General features: G+C 42.8%; 1 protein-coding gene across 2 annotated transcripts in view; it reads left to right on the forward strand.

Annotated features, from left to right (window-relative positions):
• Positions 1–367: 367 nt before the first annotated feature.
• FXR1 (FMR1 autosomal homolog 1) overlaps positions 368–18,638 on the forward strand; it is a 32,486-nt gene continuing 14,215 nt past the window's right edge. For both annotated transcript variants that reach the window (XM_058030899.1, XM_058030900.1), the window contains exons 1-7: positions 368–435; positions 9,707–9,759; positions 13,787–13,880; positions 14,089–14,160; positions 16,346–16,494; positions 16,933–17,026; positions 18,479–18,595. In XM_058030899.1, the coding sequence (XP_057886882.1) occupies positions 385–435; positions 9,707–9,759; positions 13,787–13,880; positions 14,089–14,160; positions 16,346–16,494; positions 16,933–17,026; positions 18,479–18,595 (630 nt within the window). In that variant the 5' untranslated portion in view covers positions 368–384. The remainder of the gene's footprint in view (positions 436–9,706; positions 9,760–13,786; positions 13,881–14,088; positions 14,161–16,345; positions 16,495–16,932; positions 17,027–18,478; positions 18,596–18,638) is intronic.

Raw genomic sequence — 18,638 nt, forward strand, 5'->3', positions numbered from 1 at the left:
CCCAGCGCGGCCCGCCCCGCACCGTGCCCGCACCGCATTGTCTCCGCACGCAGCGCCCGCCGCCCCCCTCACGCGGCCGCACCCGCGCCCCGCGCTCCCCCCTCAGCCCCGCGCCGGCGGGCGGGGAGGTAACGGCGGGGAGTCCTTCCCGGGAGCGTTTCCCGCAGGGCCCGCCCCGCTCCGCCGGCGGCGGGGAGCCCTCCCCGCAGGGCCCGCCCCGCTCCGCTCCTCTCCGCTCCGCTCGGCGGTGCCAGCCCGCCCGGAGGAGCAGGAGGGGCCGGAGGCGCGGCCCGGCGGGCGGGGGGCGGAGGAGGCGGGCGCGGCGCGCTCCCCCCGCGGTGACAGTTTCTAGAAGCTCGTCCCGGCGTCCTTTGCGGCCCCAACATGGAGGAGCTGACGGTGGAAGTGCGCGGCTCCAACGGGGCCTTCTACAAGGTACCGGCGGCGGGGGCGGCGCGGGCGGCTCCGCGCCCGGCGGGGCCGGGGCCGAAGGGCGGCGGGGGAGGGGACGGTGAGCGGGGAAGGTGCGGGGGGAGCGGGGCCGGGGCCGCGGGGATGGAGCGGAGCGGGGCGGCGGCGGCGGGGGGCGGCGGTGACGAGGCTGCTGAGGGCTGCGCGCAGGGGAGGTTCGTGTGGGGGGAAGGCAGGGCGCCCCGGGGCCGATGCGCGGAGCGGGGATTCCCTGAGCCTTCGCTTCGGGAAGGGTGGGTGGGCGTGTGGGGGGATTGGTGCTGGAAGATGCAGGGGCTTTTGGGTGGGATGGGGTGAACCGGGGTGATGATAATGATTTTAAAAGATTTAAAATATTTTTTTTAAGATTTCGAGTTTATTTATGCCTTCAGAAATCTTCCTTCACCATCACCCTCCCTGGAATGTCAGGATGATACAGGATCAATGCAGAATACTCTCAGCTGTTGCCTGTCAGTCATTTTCCCCTAAGCCTGGCTTCAGATGTTTAAGAATCCCAGCTCTTTTTATGGCAGTAGGCTCCTGTCTTCCTCTCCAGAAGGGCTGATTCCAGCCAGTATTGTGAGCACGCAGCCTGGCTGTGTTCTGGGAGGATTTAATCTCGGGACTCTGTTTAGCTATTGTGCCTAAGCACATGCACGGTGTGGCATTGCACAGGCAGAGCTGCCCTCGGTGTGGGGCTGGCCCTTTCCATGCCCCCTCCCCCCTCCAGAACTGCCTGTGTGCAGCTGTGGATTTGGCTTGGCAATCATGTGGTGACTGTACAGTATGCAGAGGCACTTGGGTGTAAGGGATTGTAACCAGCTGACTTCAGGAGTTAGGTCTTTCAACTGGCCAAGACAGATGGGAGATACCCTTATGAGGAAAGAATGCTGGGGGATAAACTGCATCCCTAGTAGGGAACTCTCTGAAATTTCTACCAAAAGGAGTAGATAATAAATTTTATGCAGTGGATAATTTTTTTGTTGAACCTGAAGTATCGCACAGCAACCCACATCAGAATCATTTGCGTCCAGAACAGGATGCTCCTAAATAGAATTGATTTTCTTTCCCCCTGAGCATTAAGAAACCCAGCATTTGGAAACACTTTTCTTAGCTTTCCATTTTATACCTTGTGATCTTGGACAACTTTCCAAATGATGAATCAGTTGCTCTTCTGCTTTAGGGGAATGTCAGACACATGGGAGTATGAGGTGTGATGAATTTTTGGACTGAAGGGATCTGTCTGCACAGAATTTAGTACAATGAGCCTGATTTAAAATCTGCAAGGATGACATCTCCTAAATCAGTGAGAATTATCAGCCTTGGATTAGCACCATCATGTGTTTTAGCCCTGTGAACAGTGACTTAAAAAGGCAAAAGTTTTAATTAACAATGGCATAATGGCTTTGAGATCATTGAAGTGGGGATTATGTCCAGTGATGAAGAGGTGGATGAAGGCAGGTTAGAATGATTGGATGCCCAATGATCAAAGCCCCAACTCAGAGTAATCCACTGTTAATGTGGAGGGGAAAAAAACCACACAACCCCCTTAAATAAGGACCCAAACCAAATCATTCAAACAAACACAACTTCAAAGATTATTCTTGTGAGCTAAATGCAGTGAAGTGTGTGTGTCAGTGACTCCATTTTGTGAGTCTTACTCTTGAGGAAGGCAGAGGTTTTGCATTTATTTTGGAACTAGGTAACACTCCTAGGTCACTTGCTGTTTAAAGTGACCTAAAGCAAAGAGGTGTGTCAGTCTCTTTTAGGAAATGTCCTATTTTGGGCACCAGTAGCATTGATCATTGCAAGATAATGACAAGAGGCTCATCTTTTCTAACCTGTGTGACCCTCCATTTAAGGTGGCAAAAGTTTTCAGAAGAGAAAAAGCAGAATTTCTAAGAGGGAATAAGATTTGAGGTTTGCCTTTAGAACAGTCTGAATTTGGATTAATTAGCAGAGCAAAACCCCAGGTAAATGAGATCAGAAAGATCCTGCTATGCCAACAGAGAGAAAAACCAAAATAACTATGTAAACAGAAACATGAGAGATTTTCTTTCAAGGAGTTGTTACTGTGATCTGCAACTTAAGTTCAGTAGAACAAATGTAGTGGTTCAATGTGTTGGAGCATTCTAGTGGGCTTTCTAGAGGTATGACCATGGTAAATGAAACTCTTTATTGTAAAGTTTCTTTAGTTCCTCTTCAGTTTTAACAAAGAATTCTTCCTAAGTGCAGGAAGACCATACATGATATATATATACACTGTGGTTGCAGTAAATTAGTATGGAAAATTAATATTCTCTATTACAACTCTTGCATCATGAAAAGCATTTTGAGTTTTCCTGTAGCAGTGAGCAGTTATGGTAAATCCCAAGGTAATTTAAAAAAATTATAAGAGCATATTATAATCTAATTTTAAACTTGTGTACCTGAGTCACCAAACTAATTTGTGGTTTCTTTTTTTTCCCATTTGCTTTAAAGAAGTAATATAATCTGGAGAACAGGACAGCATTTACTGTATATTTTATGCAAGGTTCTCAACCATTACACAGCAGAGCCAGTGTTTAGCCACTTCCTGCAGCTGAGGAGACTTTGCATAGATCATAATTTTGAGCACCCATTGTCTTTGGAGAAGAGATGGCCCTGATGGGATTTGAAATGGTTGTGGGCTTCTGAAAAATGGGGAGGGTTGTGCTGTGGAACAGGGGAGAACAGACAGGCTTGCTGAAGACCACTGGTTATGGGTTTGCATATATTAAATGTGCTGTGAGGGCTGCCTGAGAGTAGAAAAGTTAAGGCTTTCTAGGTGAGGACTAGGTGGCAGGAAGGTTTTTGTCTTTGGGACATTAGAATAGACTTCTTTTAATATATGGGATGGTCAAAAATACCTGGATTTCTTTGGTGTCTGAATGTGTTGAAGAGAGTGAAAGCTGTGTGCTCTCAGCCTTGTCTTGGCCTGCCTGCAGTGTTCTCAGGATGAGGGTTCACTGTCATTCAGATGATGAAGTCATTGACAGAATCACAGGTGCCTGAGGCTGGCAGAGACTCTGGGGGTTCACTGCTCCACACCTGGCTCAGGTGGGGCTGCCCAGAGCCAGGTGCCCATGTCCAGATGGTTTTTGAGTATCTCTGAGGGTGGAAACTCCACAGCCTCCCAAACAGCCTGTGCTTCTGCTTAGTCACTCTCCCAGTAGAAAAAAACATTTCTGACATTCATACAGGAATTTCCATATTTCCATTGTGCCATTTCCTCTGCACCTGGCAGTTGTGGAGGGTCCTGGAAGAACAAGACAAACCCTTCACTTTCACTCAGTATCTCCATCAGCTCACTTGTATGTGCTCACTTGTATGCAGATTGAGAGCCCTGCTGATGCACATTATTCATGATTCCCCATGGCAGCTTCCCTGAAATAGATTGGGCCTTACAGTAAGACCAAGGTGCATAAATTGAATACCAGATCAATTCCCCTGACTGAGCCTTTCAGTGGCATTTGAAGAACTCTGGAAGATCCATTGTGCTCTTCCTTGTAGGGCCTTAGCTGTGCTGGAAAATGGGCTCTGGTGTGCTGCAGGCCCTTGTGTTCTTTGCTGTTTATGCAATGGTGAAAAAACCCTGTGTATTAAAATGGAGCTCAACCCTTAATTGGCAGGTTCTGGAGTGTTTCCTTGTTCTGTTCCTCTTTCAAGAGGTGCAGTTGTTCTGCTCACAGGGCTAAGCACAACGCTGGTAGCAGGAGTTGGCATTGGCCTCAAGGCAGGCACAAGCCAAAATATTACTGAGGGGAAAAAATGATGAATGACAAGTACACACCATTTCTTCACTTGTAGAGCCAGAGCTTGATGAGCAACTCTGTGGGAGTGAAGGTTTATGCACCAATGAAAATACAATTATTTTTTTAATTTTTCTTACAAATTTTAATTAGTGGCTTTGGAAACAACTTGAGTTGCTCTGAGTGGTTTTCAGCTTGATGGTTATTAAAGTAGGAAATTGTCATTAGGAGTGTAGCTTACACACTTTTCATACCCAATTACTACTCCAGGAAACTAACTGGAATGACCTTTGGATTTTTTCTTTAAAGATCTTAACTGTGTTGTGATTGTCAGCATTTTTTTATTACATCTAGCCCTACATCTGTATGGGTGGGGAATTTTAGACATTCTAAAGTTGTTCCTGATGAGTTGAAGGTTGTGAAGTCCTGCAAGAAGTAGCTGTTGGTGAGCTGTTTGCTTGAGCCTTTTAGGCTGATGGAAGGGAGAAGCCAGAGGGAGTGGTTATTGATTTTTGAGGTACATGGTCAGTGGAGGGTGTCTTCCAGAAGTTTTGCCCTTTTGGAGGATGCATATGAAGAACCCAGTGTAAGAAATGAGTCATTGAGACTAACTCAGTGCTGAGGCTCTTGTACAACTGTCAGAACAACCCTTGAATTTACATGTAATTGTGATTGTGGATGGAAATAAGCAGTAATGTCATAAATTAAACTGTGCTTGCTAAAACTGATGTGATAGTTCAGGATACTTCTCTTTCCTGATACCTGCTTATAGTGTTTGTGCTTTGCAGTGAGCCACAGCTGCTTGCTTCTATCAGTTCCTTGTATAAACAGGTGCAGCTGATCACTTATAATGAAAGTAATACCAAGTTCAGTCTTTCTTGTCAAGTGGTTTGTGTATTTACAAGTTTCTTTTGTTTGCTTTATCTTCTTTCTTTTTTTTTTTGGGGGGGGGGGGGCTCAGCATGAGAGACATCTTTAACAATAATTATTTCATGTGTTTGTTACATGAAGCAGTTGTGTTTCAGTGTTAGTTAGAAATACCAAGGGTTCTAGCATCTGAAAAGGAGTGAAAGGCTTGGTAATTGGATATGGGCTGCTTGACCTTTCTGTCAGTGCTTCAGGAGCAGTTTGTGGTACCAGATGCCGAGGTGTTTGCTGTTAGGAGTTGGCTCAGCAGTGGGTAAGGTGATATTAATGCAGTTTTAGTGTGCAGGTATGTGTGACCCAAAGGCCAACACAGTGGCTGTCCCTGGAAACAAAGTTTGCAGCACCTCATTTTTACCTTGGATCACCCTACTTGGAGGTCAGATAAACTTACTGAAAGTAGGACATGGAGGGAACTTGGATTGCATCTACCTGTTTTCCAGATTTTGTGACTTTGCCTGGAATTGGATTTTAAAAAGTGTGTGTGCATATACACACAGACATACAGTTCACTGTAAGGGCACTTCAGTAAGTCTTGATCCGTTTATGTTATCAGCAGATCCTAATCCTAAATCCATGAGCAAAACCCAGGTAAAAGGGAGAGAGTGTGTGTGGGTGTCTGTTATGAAATGAGGAGGTCTCGGCTGCAGTGATTCTGGTGCAGGTGATGGGTTGGGAGTTTCCTGCCCCGTTGTTCACCCTGCAGCCCTGCCCAGCCCCGGCTGGGTCCCCTGTGCAGGTGCTGGAGCCGAGGGAGAGGCAGAGCCCGGTCTGAGCCCGGGCAGTGCAGGACAGGAATAGCTGTAGTACAGTACAGGCAGGGCTGCTCCACCAGGGCATACATGGCCTGCTGGGATCCTCAGGGAGTGACTGACACCCGGCTCTGCTCTGCCTGAATCAGGCTCAGGCAAGATGAAGTCATGACAATTTTGCTTCCCCTCTTGCCCTCTGTGATTTGTGTGTGGTATAAAACACATATGAAGGTTATGTGTAAGCTCACTTGCTGATACTGCAATTCCTCACTCTTTTTGATGCCACTGTGTTTATTGATGACATGTTTGGTGGTCTCCTGTTAGCTCTGCCTTGTCACCCAAGGTACATGCAATGATATGTTAGGAACTTAAAACTCTTCAAACTTAGAAACTGGCATTATGTGTCTTAGGCAACACTTCTAAATTAAATTTCAGTAGCAGGGTACATTGTTCATGAGAGCAAAAGTTAAGGTGATGGATCATTACTTAATTTAGTAGAGAATGTTTTTGACACAGTGTCAGGCATGACTAGTGCAAATCTATTTATATAGGTTACCTCACAAAGAGCTCCTTCAAAACTCCCTAATTGAAAACCAGGCTATTTAGTTTTCTGGTTTATGTTCATCACATCTCCTCTGGAAAAATCCTTTTGAATTTATAGCATTTACTATAAAGTCCTTTTTGAATTGTGAAATACTGAACTACCCTAATGCCCCAAGTTTTGTTGTAAAACCTTTATTTTTAAATTTAATTATCATAGGCACTATGAAGACTTCTTTAAAAGCTACACTAAATCTCATCCTGACATGCATGAAATCTCTTTCTGTTTTATCTGGAAGTTGTAAGTGACAGCTGATGATATGTATAGGCAGGGTTGAATGCCATACCAGAGTCACGCTCAGGAAGTTTTGCTTTTAAAAAATGTTCTAATGGCACTTTTGACATCCTTGATGGTAATGAAATAATTTCTTAAAAAACTATTTGAAAGCCATACCAAATTCTCATTATTTCTAGTTTTATTACAAATGGACCATACAGTTCATAATACCTCATAGACTGCTGTACTTCAGTTGCTGTAAATGTGATCTCATCCCACAACTGTAGAGAAATTGATAATAATCAGAAGTAAATGTATACAGTTAGACTCTAATTGGAATTTTTTCAGGCCTCACAACAATAAAATTATTTAATACTTACATAATTTCATTTGATATTTTACATATGTGCCTTTGTGACCCAAAGTGCATACTGGATAGGTATTGTGCTTGGTTATAGTAGGGAGTGCAAGTTTGGGAATGGCAGGAGGGAAAGCTGTGCAGGTGATTCCGAGGCAGTGGCTGCCTACGTGTCTGCCAGCAGCGAGTCTGCATCACATTCTGCTGTGGGAGGGAACTGCAGTGTGCACACTTTGAACTGAGAGACTTCCTTCCATGAAGGAGTTCCTGAAACCCACATGGTGTTGTAAAATGTACAGGCTCTTTGTTGGAATTTGTACTTTGGATTTTATTAAAAATTGTCCCTGTGCAGCTGATGTTTGTGCAGTGTCAGCTGTTGGTCTGCTGAGAGCTGTGGCTCTGCAGTACTGCTCCACTTCAGCTTGGGCATTCTTCAGTGGGCCTGAGCTTGACAATTGGTTGTGACTATTAAACTAACTGTACCTTGCACAGAAACCCACACTTCACCTGGTCATGGGCTAATTGTCTTAAATCCTCAAAAGGCAGTGCAGTTGGATTCCTTTTTTGTTCTTCTTTTGTCCTATTAATGAAATTCTAGGCAGTGGATTCATGACTTTCTTAACTCTACAGAGCATTGAGTTCTGAATGTTAATCAGATGTTTTAGGATACCTGAATTGGAATCTCTGTTGATTCTGAAGAACTTCAGTTCTTCCTTTCAGCAAAGGAAAGAACTGAATTCAGTTCTGCAGAATAAATTTTTAGCTACCATAGGCTTAGCTTAAAAACACATTGAGTACTGTGAGAGCACAACAGGAATAGAAGACCAGGTTCATCTGTGAAATAAAGTAGCATAAGGAGGCAGAGACTGGCATTGGATCACAGACTCTGGGAATGCAGATAAATGGCTGTCTCTGGTAGGGAGTTCATCTCTCCCTGGAAATACTCCTGTCTGTTGATAAGTTGTCATGTAGCAGAACGCTGAACTGCATGAAGCTGGTTCTATGTGCTATGACTTCAGTGCTCTGTTCCTGTGTAGAATTTGGATAAATTGTAGTAGAGAAACTGCTATTTCCTGCACTGTGTGCCATGTTCATTTGTCCCTGTGCTGGGTGGAGTACATTTGAAGGGAACTGCTGGTAGCATAAATTTGGTAGAAGTTCTCCTTTATCTCTGTTGCTGGCTTACACATGCTTTAGACATTAAAATTTTATATGCTCTTTGCATCTTTAAACAGACATAACTTTATACTCCCATCCAGTTTCCTTGAAACTGCAAGTCCCTGATTCTGGATGTATTTTACTTTCAACTGTTTCACTTGCTTATCTTTCAAAGGAGGAGATTTACCTGCCTTCCCTTGCAGTGGCAGGATGGCCTCTGAGAGGGTTTATTTTATTAGGAGCACACTAGGTGGTTCAACAAGGTGATTTCTGGTGACTTGCTTTGTTGAGGGCTACCAGGGTGCTTTCTGCTAGAACCAGTCTTTTGTGTTGCTGACAGATGGGTTTGAGGGGAGCTCAGGGAGCAGAAAAGCAGGTTTGGAGCAAATTCTTTCAGAGCATTGGCCGAGTATGAGCTCAGGTAAAAGGAGATTGGTTTTTGTAGACCCTTTGCAGGCAGCTGTCAGAGTGGGCTCCTTTACTGTCTGTCATGACATGGAGGGATCGACTGTGTCAAAATTTATCTTTCCCTGAGCTGACACATAATACCTCAGTGGTGCTTGCACAGCTGCCGTGTTCTTCGTCCTCCTCAGTTGTCAGTTTCTTAAATGGATATAATCCATTCAGCAGATTTCCTGGAACTTCTTTCTCTGGACATAGCTGTGCAGCTTTCTTACTCCTTTAGAGCTGCAGGGTCCTCCTTGACCACCTCTGCTTGGGAAAACACCAGGCTGGAGCAAAGGCAGGAATAGTGGGTTTATATTTTAATTTTTTTCTTCAGCATATCTGTCCTCCTTAATCAAGAAATGTAGCAGCTTAATTTCTGCATGGATACTTGGGTATAACTCTGTGAGATTGATCTTTGTCTTTAAGTTTTTGGTATAATGAATGCCCCCTAAATGTAAGTACAAAAATTCCATGAAATACTGTATTCTCTTTGTTTTCCTGGGAGGTCCAGCAGGCTTTTGGCCTCATCCAGTCCCCAATTTAGTACCTGAAAGATGATACCATAACTGGCTGTGTGGCAGCCTCTGCTGCCAAATGTGATCAAACTGACTGCTGGGGGGAGGGCAGTTGTTTGGGATTCAGTTTGTGTTGGGAGGAACACCAGTGAAGCACACAGTGCTGTGCACAGCTCTTGGAGTAACTGTCCTGGCCTGGATCTCTCTCATTCTGTTCCTGTAAATCACCTGTGCACACCTGTGGGTAGAGTAGAAGCTCTTGGTAGTGAGTTCAGTTGTAAATGAGCTGGTCAGATGGGAGCAGTCATGGGGAGCAGTCCCTGTGCTCTGCATGTCTTGGAATAGCCAGCTAAGAATATCAGCAACCTCCTGCAAAGAGTGGGAGTGTGTTTGGGAGCTTTCTGAAAATGGAACCTTGGTGTTAGTGATAGTCTTAGCTCAGGTTCAGGCTGTATTGAAATTGCTGCCTTTTTGATTTCACATGCATTCTTGTAACAAAAATATTTTTGTTCTAGGGATTTATCAAAGATGTTCATGAGGACTCCCTCACAGTTGCATTTGAAAACAAGTAAGTATTTTATTGTTAAAAATAATTATTTTAATATTAGGTTATTTCAGTTTAGAGATTTTGCTGTTTTTTTTTTTCCTTTTGCCTTTAGGATGAAGTAGATTTCATTAGATACAGTTCTAGAAGTACAGGCTCACTATTGTGTTCAGCTGCCATGAACTGCCTTCTTAAATCTGCATCAGACTTCAGTTCTTCAGTTACACAGTCCTGTACATTCTTTGGTGTCTTTAGTGATGCCCATAGGTGTGACAGCCAAATTTAATTAACATAGGAATCAGTGGCACATGCTTGATTCTCTTACAGAAAAACAAGAAATGATGGAGAATACCAAAGTACTCCAATGAGCAATTCTGTGTCTGCTGTCTGGAATGCTGACAGTATTCTCAACCAGAGAAAAGTAAAAATATCCTGATGGTTTTTTTCTTTAAACTATTAGGACGATAAATCCAGTCAAAAGACTTGTTGTTTTTGAGAGGAAAAGAGTGCAAATCTGTTAGCAAATCTTGAAAAAGAATTATTCATGAGGTCCATTTCATTTAATATATAAACACAGCAGTGCTGCTGGGAACTTGTAGTGGCAAGCCAAGGATAATCCATGGGCTGGTAAAGTACAAATGAGTACCTGTTGTTCAGTGTCTGACTGATAACACTGTGGATTACCTGGGAGATTTCAGTGCTAATTCCAAATACTCTGTGAGCTGCATCCTCTTTCCTGTTTCTCTCCCAGTTACTAGGTGGAGATCCTATAAAACGTGTCACCTTTGATATGAAAATTGTTATTACCTTTGCCAGCCCTAACCTGTAGATTAGTCTTTGAGCCTTTCTTGAAGAGAGATTGCTGGGTAATGAAGGTAATGCTAGGGAGTGTGGAAGTGTCTTCATAAACAGAATTTATAATCCTGACATAATCCCAGGTGTGTGTGTGTACGTATATACATGTGTGTGTGAAAAGAAATCCTTAGAGGGGAGCATAAGTAATCCTGGGGTTTACCTGCAAAACCCAGTGTTTGTTTCTTTCTGACCTATGCTTTCTAGTCCTTCTTTTATGAAGACAGTTAGAAGATGAGGTGGCAACCATAATTTATAGTAACACTGAGGTGGTTATGGAACCTGTTACTGTCTCCTAGGTTTTCATATCCTCACCCCAAAACCCAACAAACACCAAAAAAAATTAAAATCCTTCATTCTGTCCATGGTCTAAGAACATGTGACAAATCATGAGTCTCATCTTCAGCATCTGTATTACTTTCTAAAGAAAAGTAATTGCTTCTCTTTGCATTTAAAAGACGTGCTTTGATGTCAGAAGCTAAGTAAGCTAAAGAAGTGCCAGGGGCTCACAGCAGGAGTTGGATTGTTGGCAAATCATTTCTAGTGTTTAGTATCCATATCATCCATGTGTTCTACAGAAAGTCTGGCAGCAGCAGCCATGTTTCAAAAAGGATGGGCTGCAGCATATGTAGAGTGTTCTGTTGACTAAAAATAGATCTGATCAGGAAGTGTGTACACAGTCAGATTGTTCTGTGACGTAAATCTGATCAATTGGGATGCTTTTTACAGAGTTAAATTCATGAGGGCTTTAGTGGAACCAAAATTGGCAAGAGTGTCCTGTGCTGAGAGCATCAGTGTTGTGATAGTGATAATCACTAACAAATACACACATCTACCCCACAATAGGCAGTCTAAGCTGTCACTTTGCATTTTCTGCTATTGTTAGCCAATCTTTATCTGCAGCTATTGTAAGGTTCCCTAAGTTAAGTGTACCAGCACAGACTGCTAGTGATGATTTTGTGGCCATAGCAACACTCAGTCTCTGGGCAGGTAGCCTTAACTCTTCTAAGAGACATTTTCTGAGGGTAAGGAGGCAAGGAATGAATGCAGAAGCTTCAGGACCTGGAAACTTTTATTACTGTTAGATGGAAAATGGGATCTTGAGGTGCAGTTTCATGGAGGCTCATTGCAGCTTGAAGCAGCTGTATTGCAGGAGAGGCTTCTGTGTTATAAGCAAGAACCTCCTTTTCTTGTGATTTGTGCTCTGTAGCTTAGGCATCAGTTCTGTCTGATTGTCTTTGTAGGTACTTTGTATCCCAAGTAATTTCTTAAAACACCTTGGTTTGCATTTCACCAGTGAGGTGCTCCAATTCTGGACTTAGAAAGTTTTGCCACCAAAACTTGGACTCATATTCTGAGAGTGGAGCCTTCTGTGCACTTTCCGCTGTGTGCTTCCTCCACTGGCAGGGAGGGGAAGGAAAAAACCAAACCATGAGATTAGTAACTGTTATATTTGCAACAAGGACATTTTAATTGCAACTGAATTTTTTTTCCAGCCCTCTTCACCATTTCTCAGAAATAGAATGTGATTTAATTAACATTTTGTGGCCGAAATACCTTCCAACCTAAACAAAAGCTATCCATGTTCTAGAATCCTCAAGGCTGGAAATGCTGACACTTGATCCTCTGAGATCAAGTCCAGCTGTTGGCCCTGCACCACGGTGTTCACCACTATGGAAATGCCACATCCATGTGCCCTTGGAACACCTCTGGGAATGGAGATTCCACCACCTCCCTGGGCAGCCCATGCTGATGTCTAACCACCCTTTTAGTGAAGAATTTTTTCTATTTTTTACTATCAGTCTAAACCTCCCTAGGACAGCTTGACACTGTTTCTTCTCAGCTCCCTCGGAGCGGAGCGTCCTTTTCTCCAGGCCAAGTTCCCCCCAGCTCCCTCAGCTGCTCCTCGTAAGGTCTATGCTCCAGACTCTTCACCTTGTCCTTCTCTGAATGTGTTCCAGCACCTCAGCAATAATCTTCATGCATTTTTGTTGTTTTTCAAACTATAATTAAAAGAAAAAGTTTATTATAATGTCCAGATTAAAACTATATGATACATAACATCTTTATTAAGTGAGGTACTTGAGTGTAAGCTGTGGTTTCAGAGCAAACATGGAAATGTATGGAAATTGGAAATGTATCCATCTTCTCATCTGGGAAGCTGCAGAAGTGCCCTTTGCTCCTTATGCTCAGCCTTGTTCTGCTAACCCAGGCTGCTCTTTCTGCAGGATATTAAAAGTCAGCAAAGCAAATGGCTTGCAGTAATCCTGACTGTTACAAGGGTTTGTTCTGATTCTCTTGGTGTTTAATGTGAATCACATGGGCAGAAGGGATGGATGTTGCAGTGTTTTGACAGATACCATTAAAAGTCCCTCAGATATTCTAAATTAATGTGGGTTTTTGGAACGGTCTTTCCGCGGTTTTATTTCAACCTTTGTAGAGTCTTTGGTTGCATTTCTGATTAAGAGTGAGGAACAGCTGATGGCATTCTGTGACATATCCTTCACAGACTAGAAGGAGAAAGAATTTCAGGAACACAGTGGATTTGATTGCTCCAGTAATCTTCATAAAATGCACTGGAAACATACACTTCTACAAATAAAATACTTTTGTACAGCCAACTATGGTAAACAAATAGTCTTGGTGTATAAGGAAGTAAACCTTAATTTTGTATGCCTAGAAATAGTTGGTATTGAGAAGCAGATATAAAGATACATTTTGATCTGAATCTGTTACTGGGGAACATCAGGAAGTTTTCAGGTGGAAAGGTTTGTTAAATATGGGAGTCACACTTTCCTGAAATGCATAAAACTTGGGTAAGCAGTTAAAGTGTTAAATATGAGGTGGAGAAATGGATGAACCCCATGGTGGACTGCAAAGTTGAACTTAAATCTGTGTAACAGCTCTATGACTTGAGCAGTAGGAATGTTAACTACATCATAGAATATCTTTCAGTAATAAAATCCATTAGTTAATTTTTTCAGTTAATTTAAAAATTTTGTTTTTAAATATCTTCCCAGCTACTAATTTTGCTTTGCCATGATTATGTTGCTATTCTGCTTACAAGATTTGCTTTCCAGCAATAAGAAAACAGACCTCATTATATGGAAAGAAAGAATTTTAATGAAATAGAATACTAAATTAAAGAAAACAGTAGGAAAATTTGAGAATTAATGTGTAATGCTTCTTCAACTTGCAGTTGGCAACCAGAGCGCCAGGTGCCCTTCAATGAAGTCAGATTACCACCACCCCCTGATATCAAGAAAGAAATTGGTGAAGGAGATGAGGTGGAGGTGAGTGAATGCTCATGAGTTGTGCTGGTCTGGAGCTCATTGTCCATTCCAGGCAGTGGTGAGGGGTGTAAGGGCATTCCCAAGGTAGAGGTTTGAAATGGAGCATATCTCCATAGAAAAGTTGTGTGCTTCTTTCTTCATTACACATGCACATAAGTGAATTATGCTTGTATGTGCTTTCAGTGGTTCTTTCTACTTTCATTTCCAGGTTTACTCTAGGGCAAATGACCAAGAACCTTGTGGCTGGTGGCTGGCAAAAGTTCGAATGATGAAAGGAGAGGTAAATGATTTTAAAACTTACTGATTTCATGCTTACATGTTATATACAGTAAATAGAAGTTCTTTGTCATGAAAAAGCTCTGAATAAAGTACTACAAACATGACAAAAGTGACTTAGAAGTTGTGACCATTTTGGATTGGCCTTTGCTGCATTGCACAGCAGAGGGTCATGCCCTCTGAGCTGAGCAAGTGACTTCCATTATCTGCAGTTTAATTGCTTGAAGGACTGAAGGCATGCACAAGGACAGGATTTCTGACAAACCTGTTTTGTGGATTGAACTCGGTGCTGAAAATGAAGTGAAGCACCTGTGGTTAAAAGCTGTTTGTCATCTGTAAATTAGGCCAAGCTATTACTGTGGGTTGGTTTTTGTGTGTATGTTTTTACTGAGTGTAGTGGAAGGACACTGCTTGTTTTGTTTTTACATGTGTCAAGTTTTTATTTTACATGTGTCAAGTTTTTATTTTAAAATAAAATGGTTGTTTGCAGCTGCCAATTAACTTGCAGATTCAGACACTTGAGTGTGTAGAGGTGTGGCAGTGTTTGACCCAGTCTCATTAAAGCTTTATTTTGTGGAATGACAGCAAGAGAATTTAACTTCTAGGGGAAAGAGTCCTGTGTTTTGATGCTTTGCTGTATCAGATTCCTAAAAACAAAGGAAACAGTATTAAAAAAAAATAGTTGTCCAGTTTCTAGTATTGTTTAAAAACTGTCAACAAATACCAATTTTGTTGAGCTCTGTAAGGGCAAGGTGGTAGTAAAGACCTACCAGAGGAACAATCTGTGTATTGACCCATGTGAATAAACAGCTCATTAAGAAATCAAGATAAAAGGAGGCAAACTGGTTTGAATGATAGTTTGTCATTTGTAGCTAATAGGCTTTTCTTAAATGCCATAGAAATTTGAAATTTTGTTATTAGTTAGCTTGCTGTGCTGCTTGTTTTCATAAAAAGTCATGGAAGTAAAATTTTTTATTCCAATTTTTAATGTCCAATTTCTTATTCCGATTTTTAATTTCCTAGTTTTTACAAGTAAAATAAGCTTTTCACCCTCTGTGTACAGTGTAGGATTGTCAAATCAGTTATTTTAGGGAATTGTTCCTGGAAAGCACCTCACAGTTCATGTTGGCTTCTTTGTACAGTCGTTAATGCGGTTCTAGATTTAGATTTTTTCTGTAGAGTTAATATTGAATTCACAAAAAACCCATGTGTCCAAGAATTTGTTGCTTTGTGATTGTTCTGATATCCAGAGTTACCTGTAACTATAGAAGTTAAGTTTTTAGAGCATGTAGTGGTAGATCTCTTAAATTTAGTTGTAGTTTAGTGTTTATTGTTCTTTACTATTACTTGAGGTAATAATGACACATTGATACATTTCAAAGCAGCTTTGTATAATTTGGATGATACTTAAAACTTGTAATTAGAAAAAAGTGTGTCATTACAAGAGTGATTTTGCTTAATATCCTTTTTATGGATATTAAGCAAATTGTGTTGAGATAAACAGTTTTGAAGGAGGAAGAGGTGAATGAACTGCTGCACCCCTAAATTGCAGCTAGGTGGAAGGGAGGAGAGGAGCAGGCTGCATCCCGAGCACAGAGCCAGGCTGCAGGGATGCTGTGCACACAGGCTCCTTTAAACTTGCATCTGTTGGGTGGAAGCGTAGGAGTAGATTATTGGTAACTTAAATCTTCTTAGTTCTCTTGCCCTCCTAAATTTGGCAGTGTGTGTCAAAAAGCTGGAGTTTCTGTATTGATTTTGATCTTGCATGATTCCCAGGTAGTTTGCCCATTGAATCAGTGGATTCACCTTGTTTGTTTTGGTGTTGCAGAGTAGATATTTCTGGGAAGAAGTGTTCGCTGTTTGATACATTTTAGAATTAAAGCCCCAGTAAACATTTTGGGTTTTGGAACTTGAACTGAACTAATGAAAATGTTTGAAAGAGATGGGCATGAGAAAAATCAATCCAAGATGCTGTTGTGGGGGACTGAGACTATGCTGATTACAATGCCCTGATTTCAGTGAGGGAGCACAGGAATGCTGAAATATATCCAGGCTCATTTGTTTAGAAATGTCTCATTGTTTTAGGTTTTTGTATATATTCATATTTTGTGGTTCCTTGCTGGTGCTGGTAATGTTACTATGTCTTTGTTGTTCCTTACTGAAGTTGTTATTTTAAAAAACTCTCCCAGTTTTACGTCATTGAATATGCTGCTTGTGATGCCACTTACAATGAAATTGTCACTTACGAGCGGCTGCGACCTGTGAACCAGAACAAAACTGTCAAAAAGAACACCTTCTTCAAGTGCACCGTGGATGTTCCTGAGGACCTGAGAGATGCGTGAGTAGCTCTGACAACTCAAGAGGCTTTTGCTGTGTGGAAAGGGGAGAAGAGCCCACCTGGCTTCTGTTTTAGAGGCTGATTGACAGGGCCATGAGGAGTCTTAAGGGTGGTTAGGGCTGCACAAGCTCATTAGAAACTGCTGACTGGGACCCCTGCTGAGCTGCCAGGGGTGGGATAGAAGGCCAGGTCTCAGCTGGGGACTTAGTGTCTGTACAGGTGATTCACTGCACAGTGGGCCTGTTACTGAGGCTTTCCAGATAACCCTGGTGCCATAGAATCCACAGGGAAACTGGAACCATGTGGAGGAGAATGGAAACTTTCCTGTTTCTGGACAGTCCCTGCCGTAAACTACTGAATGTTCTTGGGTCTGATCATCTTATTACGTGTTTGGTTTTGCTGCAGCTTGTTGAAATAACAATCATTTTGTCTCCTTAGGTGTGCTAATGAAAATGCACATAAAGATTTCAAGAAAGCTGTTGGAGCATGTCGAATTTTTTATCATGCTGAAACTGCTCAACTAATAATACTGGTAAGTAATTGCTTCTGTGTAAATGTTCTGTGAATTCCCAGTATATTATTTACAGGAAATACATAGCCAGCTGTGTGTGTATATGGAAAATGGTTTAACTTGGTCAAGCTATGTAAATTGTGAGAGATTTATTATAAGTAGATGCATTTAATCTTTGGGGGCAAGGCCTCCAATGCATACAGCCTAAATTTAGGAGGAGCTTTGAGTCTCATTGTTTGTCATTCTCAGCTGAGTTCTGTTTCACTGATTTTAGCCGGTGGCTCAGAGGTCAGTCATCTCCCTCCATACTGGAGCAGTAGCTTTCCCCTCATGCCTGTGTTACACTGTGCAGTTTGACCCACAGCTGCATTTCCCTGCGGAGAACTGCACCAGCTCAGTGTAGCCATTAAGGAATTGTTCATTTAGATGCCTCTGTGGTGGCTTTCTTACTGCATAGGGTTGTCCTAGCTTTAGTTTTTCTTCCTTACTCCATTTACTCAGTATTATTCACTTTAACCTCACTCTGCAGGATTGTGTTGTCCTTGATTATTTCCTTAGCTCTCTTATTCACACACACACAGTGACAAGTATGTATATGGTAGAAAGATTTGTTTGGGCACCCTCAAGGGGAAAGGGTTACAGTTGCAGTGTGTTGCAATTTCCTGTTTTACTTCCCAGTCCCTTCCCAGGTGTGGCAGTACTCCTCTCCCTTCCCCCTCGCCCCCTTGCTGAGTGAGTTCTGTCAATCAGGCTTAGCATTCCTGCAAGGCCTCATGTGGTTGGTCAAGTTCAAAGGATGCTCTTCAGGCCTGGGCGTCATTGGCCTATCTAGGTGTCATTGTCCCCTGAGACCCTGCCCCTCCCACCTGGTTGGTGGCTCACCTGTCCCTTCCCTCCCCCTCCCCCCGGAGCTTAAAAAGCCACTCGGGCCATGCGGTCGGGATTCTGTTGGAGCTGTTACTAAGATTCAGACCTCTGTGACCATGGAATAAACTCTGGATAGAAACCCTCTGGCAGAATCCATCTCCTTTTCCTCCTCACCCATCGCCTGAAGCCTTTCCACCAGAGGTAAACCGAGTTTCTAACCTTGCCTGGACTTGTTCCAGTGCCTGCTGCCACATCCAGCCAGCCAGAAGTGTCTCTGGGGTGAAATACCACAGTTGCCGCCTTTGGCCTCGCAGCAAGGGTCAGACGAGCCCAGGCACAATCTACCTGGTAATATTGGGATCTTATTCCAATAGGTTACTGTGTAATTCAGCAGCAGTGTCTTTAATATAAAACATGCTGTGAGTGAGAACCAATAGTTGTTGGTGGTGATGAATTTCTCATGCTTTGTTTTGAGGAAAAACAATGTTCATGCAACTTCTGGAAATTGAGATCGTGTTTATGACTTAGTTTCAATAGGTTCCTGATTTATCCTTAGAATGTATATTTGCTTACAAAGCCAAAACTTAGGTTCCCTCTCTCCTGTAGTCTGCCAGTGAAGCCACAGTGAAGAGAGTGAACATCCTCAGTGACATGCACCTGCGCAGCATTCGCACCAAGCTCATGCTGATGTCGAGAAATGAGGAAGCTACAAAACACTTGGAGGTAAAGCCACAGCTTGTGGCTCTTGTTGCTTGAAACTGAGCTC

This window comes from Melospiza georgiana, chromosome 10 (assembly GCF_028018845.1).
Source record: "Melospiza georgiana isolate bMelGeo1 chromosome 10, bMelGeo1.pri, whole genome shotgun sequence".
NCBI lineage: Eukaryota > Metazoa > Chordata > Aves > Passeriformes > Passerellidae > Melospiza > Melospiza georgiana.